The sequence below is a fragment of the Alnus glutinosa genome, chromosome 8 (genome assembly GCF_958979055.1).
Source record: "Alnus glutinosa chromosome 8, dhAlnGlut1.1, whole genome shotgun sequence".
Lineage (NCBI taxonomy): Eukaryota > Viridiplantae > Streptophyta > Magnoliopsida > Fagales > Betulaceae > Alnus > Alnus glutinosa.
This window is the reverse complement of record NC_084893.1, coordinates 7723921-7730583: the sequence shown is the minus strand read 5'-3', so window position 1 is coordinate 7730583 and position 6663 is coordinate 7723921. Positions and strand designations below refer to the sequence as shown.

Here is a 6663-nt window from a genome sequence, read left to right as displayed (position 1 = left end):
ACTACCAAAGAGGCTCACATATTTTACGGCCCACCTGTACCGGGGCATGATTAAAGCGGGTCCCAGCCCATGCATGCAGATCCGAATTCCAGTTGATTTCGATTCTTTTACGGGATTGATTTTACTGCAATTTTTTTTTTTTTAAAATCAAATTAAAAACATTCCAAATCCAAAACCATGATTTTAATTTGTCACGTGTGTCTCCCGCCTAGCAAACCATCTCGATTTCCCGACATTATTATTAATTTTCTTAGTTTGCGTGAACTAATTAAAACTCCATATATATATATATATATATATATATATATATATCGACCACCACCACTCATTTCCCACACCGACAACATACGGCTTCAATCCTCTCCGTAGCTTATTAGCTGCACAATCCCACAGCCATGGTTTCCGCAAGGAATCAATCAAAACATGTGTGTGTGATCGGCTCCGGGCCGTCGGGGCTTGTGGCGGCGAGGGAGTTGAGAAAAGAAGGCCACAGTGTGGTGGTTTTGGAACAAAACCATGATGTTGGAGGGCAATGGCTGTACGACCCATTTGTGGAGGGTGAGGATCCTCTAGGAAGGGAGACTTTTGGAAAGGTCCACAGCAGCATTTATGCATCTTTGAGGCTGATATCTCCAAGGGAGATCATGGGGTTCACGGATTTTCCATTTCTGGTCAAGAAAGACAGGGATATGAGAAGGTTCCCTGGCCACAGGGAACTTTTTCTGTATCTAAAAGACTTTTGTGAGTGGTTTGGGTTGAGGGAGATGATAAGGTTCAACACTAGGGTGGAGTATGTGGGGATGGTGGATTCTGGCGCCATTGGTAATGATTTGAAATGGGTTGTTAGGAGTAGAGAAAAGGAGGCTGAGAATGTGGCGCAAGAGGTGTTTGATGCAGTGGTTGTCGCCACTGGCCATTACTCTCAGCCTAAGTTGCCTTCCATTAAAGGTGCGTGATTAATTGATCTCTTTCTCTCTGTTACACAAAGCACATTTTGCGCGCACACATTCCAATGAATCAAAAAGGTAGCAGATCTGGAGCTACTCCCCATGAAAAGAGAAAGAGAAATCTAGCTATTCATGAATTTGCTTCGCACGCACATGTCATGTCTAGAGACTTACAAAGCTTCGTTTTGCTTTGTTTTGTTTTGTTTTGTGTGCTTTCATCATTGTTTTAGGAATGGATGCGTGGAAAAGGAAGCAAATGCATAGTCACATCTACAGAGATCCACAGCCATTTCGCGATGAGGTTTAATCATATATAATTATATATAGAACCATATATGCTTAATTAAGAGAGATTTTTCATATCTTTGGTCTCTGCCATTGTTCTACAGGTTGTGGTGGTGATCGGAAATTCGTTCAGCGGACAAGATATATCAATGGAGCTTGTGGAAGTGGCAAAGGAAGTCCACCTCAGCTCCAAATCTCTTAACATTACAGAAGGTCTATCAAAAGTCATCTCAAAACATGAGAACTTGCATCTTCGTCCTCAGGTATCCCAAGTTTTTACTAATATTATATATATATATATATATATATATATATATATATATATATATATATATCTTATCTTTCAAACACGTCTAAATCGTCTTTGATATAATACTTGATGCAGATAAAATCTCTTCATGAAGATGGACGGGTTCTATTCGTTGACGGGTCTTGGGTCATTGCTGATTCTATCTTATTCTGCACAGGGTAAGACACCCTCCTTAAATAACATCAGGCAAAACTTCAGAGAGTTTACCCAAAAAATAAAAATAAAAAAAAAAAAATCCAAAACTTCTTTATACTTTATTTCACATTAATAACTTTTTATTATTATTAAAAAAAACTACAGAGATTTTACCAAGTTAGGCCTGTATTTATATATGCTCGGTGGTCCATATATATAGATATTAGCTTCACACACACGCATACATACATATAAACATATATATATATATATATATATATATATATATATATATATATATATATATATATATATATATATATATATATATATATATATATATATAGGTTATAATATATAATAGTTGAGAATCGGCTATGTGTAGGTATTCATATAAGTTCCCATTTCTTGACACCAAAGGGAAAGTTGGTGTGGATGATGAAAGAGTGGGTCCTTTGTATGAGCACACATTCCCTCCTTCTCTTGCTCCCTCCCTCTCTTTTGTAGGTATTCCCAAAAAGGTAAAAGATCTAAAAAATTTATCTCCTTCCTTCCTATTCCAACAAAATAATCATAATTTTTATTTATCTTTTATAATAATTAATAACTTTCAATTTTCTAGAAATTAAAGCCATTATTTTGACCATGTAATATATGCAGATTATAGGGTTCCCTTTCTTTGAGTCACAAGCAAAATGGATAGCTCAGCTGCTCTCCGGCAAAAGAGCATTGCCATCATGGGATGACATGATGCAGTCCATTAAGGAGTTTTACCTCTCTCGGGATGTTGCTGGCATTCCAAAGCAAAATACACATGATATCGCCGAATTTGAGGTAAAAAAATCTTCGTCAGAAAAATGTTATTCAGTAAACCGTTATACGACTGTCATACAACTTAATGATGTGACAATGAAAATCAGCCTTTAGATCAGCATTAACAAAAAAGAAAATAAAAAAAATTATTGTTATGTCATCCCAGTATGGCTCTATCAAAAGCAAATAGTAAGTTTAAATACGTTGTTTAATTGAATGCCCACCAAAACATAGCTTGCACTCTAATTAATTAAGCTATAATTAAATCCATACATATTTGCTTTTTCTTGCAGTATTGTGATAGATACGGAGATCATGTTGGATTCCCACACTTGGAAGAATGGAAGAAACAGCTGTGTATCTCAGCTTTAGTAAATGCTGAGGCCAACTTAGAGACGTATCGTGATTCATGGCCGGATGATGATCACGAGCTGCTTCAAGAGGCTCTTCAAAGTCCTCATTTCACTCAACTTTCAACTGAAGCTTTGACTCTGTCATGAAAGCCGGCCTATTGGTTTTCTTGGACCACCATATATAATTCAAGTACAAGTATTTGTCATATATATATATATATATATATATATATAAGTGTGTGTTGGGGGACTAGGAGGAATTAATATATATTATAGCTTACTGATCAAGTTCTAAAAGAAAAGGAGAGCATGAAACTTCCTTTTCTCTTGTTTCTTTATCGTTTTGGTTAAGTATAGATTAAACCAATCGATCTATTCAATCAAACAGTTAATTTGATTGGACTTTAATTAGTTGAAGTGTTACTTGTTTATTTGCCTTAGGGCAGTATTTTTTATGTCAATGAAGACAAATATTGCTTTATTTTCCACTTTGGAAAGACAACAAACATGCACACAAACATATAAGAATATATATATGATTTCCTCAGTATAAAATACCCACGTATCATCTAAATTCCAATGTGAGGCAAAAAAGAAAGAGCACAAGGGTTTTGCCCTTAGTGGCTATTAATAGAGGTGCAGATGTGGATATGGTTATTTGTAATATCCGCAGCTGCATCTGCAAAATGTAAATGTCACTTTTAGATATTTATATTCACATCAAGTTTTTATTAATTGCGTCCGTGCGGTTATTATCCGTTATCAGCATATTATGTAATAAGCCTATTTTAGTATTTTGGGCCTTTTTTAGTCTTTATTAGAACCTATTTGAAACGATTTTAAAAATAGGGTTAAATACCATATTGGAACCTGAGTTTTAGGCTTTGCTAAATTTAGTACTTGAGTTTTCATTTGTTTCATAGGTAGTACCAAAGTTAGGGGTAAAAACTCGTTTGGTACTTCTATTATATTTTCTGTCCAAATATTAACGGCCTGCCACGTGTCAATCGCTAAGGTTGACACGTGGCACTATATAAAAAGAATTAAAAATTAAAAATCTTTAAAAATTAATTAAAAATAATAAAATAATAATTTTAAAAAAAATTGAAAAAAAAAAGAAAAGAAAGGGGGTGGCTTGAAATTTTATTATTTTTAATTAATTTTTAAATATTTTTAATTTTTTAATTTTTTTTATATAGTGCCAGGTGTCAACCTCAGCTATTGACATGTGGCAGATTGTTAATATTTAGACGAAAAATATAACAGAAGTATCAAACGGGTTTTTACCCTAACTTAAGTACCACCTATGAAATAAATGAAAACTCAGGTACTAAATTTAAAAAAGCTTAAAACTCAGGTACCAATAACGTATTTAATCCTTAAAAATAATTTAGGCCGGTTTTTAGTGTTTTGGGCTTGTTTTAATTTTTTTTAAGCCTTAATCTTTTGAAAATGTATTGATTTCATATTACTTTTGCATTTTTTCCTAAGTTACAAGAAAGCAAAACAACCAAGTAAATCAATGTAAACATAACCTATGCCAAATCCAAATCGACGCCGTTTTGATGAATTTACTAGATATAATATATATAAAAATATAAAGGTTATGCGGATGCGATTATTTAACCGTATGCGGATACCCTAAAACTGATATCTGCATCCGCAAATGCGGATATTTGTTTTTGCTAACTGCATCCACATTCGTATGTCTAGATAACGAATGTGGTCGGTTTATATCCACCTGCATGTACACCCCTAGTGAGTAATGGCATGTAATTATTTGAGGTCAAACCATTTCAAATAATTATGATTGTCTTTACTTTCATTCCTTACAATTATTTTATTTTATTTATATATTTAACATGGTATTAGAATTACTTTTTTGTAGCCTTCCCTTTGGTGTTTGAAAACCGCCGCTGCACCTTTTTTTTTCTTCCTAAAAAATAAGGTGCTTATAGGTCTTTTTTTTTTTTTTAATCAACAGTACTATGCCAGCCGAGTGAGGCTATTCGAATTCTACAAGTGCCCTTAGAAGATTCTTCTCTACATTCTACGTGCCTCATGTGCTGCCCACTTTCTGTCGCACACAACTATAGCTAGCCTTTCTGTTAGGCTTTTAGTGTTGTGCCAAAACATATTTGTGTGTAACTTTTAGGTCTAGGGTTGGGTCAGTGTACTTTTGGAGCTAAAATTGAGAAGTTGAAGATCTTGTCAAATGAAACCATTCCTATTAGAAGGAGAATGCACATGGTGTTCCAAAATGACTCGATCATAGCCACGATCAAATATAGGATTAGAAGGAATTCCAAAATGCTCCATTTGCAAGTTGTTTGAAAGGTGTTCGAGTGAGAGAGCCACAACATGCTTCAATCAAAGTGATGTTTGAAGCTTGTTTGATGGCTGCACGAGTAAATTGTGAAACCCTAGATCTCATTCAACGAAACTTAATTATCATTCAAACTAGATCGTAACAAGTTATTTTAAACCTTAGCTCACTTAACCTAAAAATATAGTATTTCTCCCCATCTATAAAAGCCTCATAAGCTACGACTTTCAAAGGAGCTCAAGGTTGTTTTACACTGTTCTTGGAGAAGTTCCTAAATGGCTTTGAACCTTAAACAATTTATTTCTTCTCATTGATTTTCATCAATCAAACCATAAAAAAACCTTTAGCCACCAGAGGGGTTGTAGCGGACGAGGTTTGTTCATTAAAGTGATTCCTATTTGCTAGAGTTGTGGAGCCACTACAGTGAGAAGTAAACATGTTGTTTGTCGTGGTTACAAATTGGGTCTTTAGAGTTCAAAGGTTTTGTAAGTAATAAGAATTTGTAACACAAGTCTTTTACAGTTTGATGCCTTTGGGGTTGGTTGACTTTCAAAGTGGTTTTGCTTTTGAAGAGTTATTTAAAAGATTTCCACTTTGTTACCAAATTTTTTGGGTTGATTTGTATTATGCTTCTTTGATTTTGGAATTGATATATGTGGTGTTGGGCTTTAAAGTTGGTAACTTTGGTAATCTGAATTATTTGATAAGGTTGAGATCATTTCTGAATTGTTACAACTTGGGGTACTCTAAATCAAAATTTTCACTTTTTGGCAAATTAATTCTAGAAACAAGCACAAAGGTTATCAATTTGTTGAAGTGAGGAAATTAAGTTCCTTACCATAAATGTCTGCACTAGCACGTACCGTCACACGTCACTTCTAGGTACATCCAACACATCTCATTCGCCATGGCAAATTTTGGCCAAATATCACATGTGCCCCACGTGCCTATCTGCACATGTTCGGCACGTGCCACACACACGTCTTTCTTATATGCTAGATGTGCGTTCATTAGAGCTGGAGTAAGATGGAAAAGAACAAAGATGAGGGAGGCCTTGGCTATAGAGATTTGGAATGCTTCAACTTGGCACTTTTGGCAAAGTAGGGATGGTGGCTTCTCCAACAACCTAAAACCTTGGTAGCAAAGGTACTGCAAGAGAAATACTATCCTGGGGATTCTTTCTTGGATTCCACCTTGGGGAGGAGGCCATCCTATGTGTGGAGAAGCATTTGGAATGCCAAATAGTTGCTTCAGGCAGGTTTGATTTGGAAGGTTGGAAATGGGGAGCAGATTCAAATCTGGGGGGAGAGATGGGCTCATTCCCCACACATGTATATGATTCAATCTCCGATTCGGCTCTGGATAAAGCTGCTCGAGTAAGTGAGCTTATTGATCATGATTCAAATTGGTGGAATGTGGATTTAGTTGAGAGTATTTTCCTTGCAGATGAAGTTGGGAAAATTTGTGGGATGGCTATCAGTCCTAGATTGCAAA

The 6663-nt window shown here is 35.3% G+C and overlaps 1 protein-coding gene across 1 annotated transcript; it reads left to right on the top strand.

Moving 5' to 3' along the window:
• Nucleotides 1-331: 331 nt before the first annotated feature.
• Nucleotides 332-3175, top strand: LOC133875798 (flavin-containing monooxygenase FMO GS-OX-like 9). The gene is made up of 7 exons (XM_062314034.1): nt 332-948; nt 1178-1248; nt 1337-1495; nt 1618-1700; nt 2063-2198; nt 2338-2511; nt 2784-3175. Exons 1-7 carry the CDS (start codon nt 396-398, stop codon nt 2988-2990), a joined length of 1383 nt encoding a protein of 460 aa, XP_062170018.1. The 5' UTR covers nt 332-395; the 3' UTR covers nt 2991-3175.
• Nucleotides 3176-6663: the final 3488 nt, after the last annotated feature.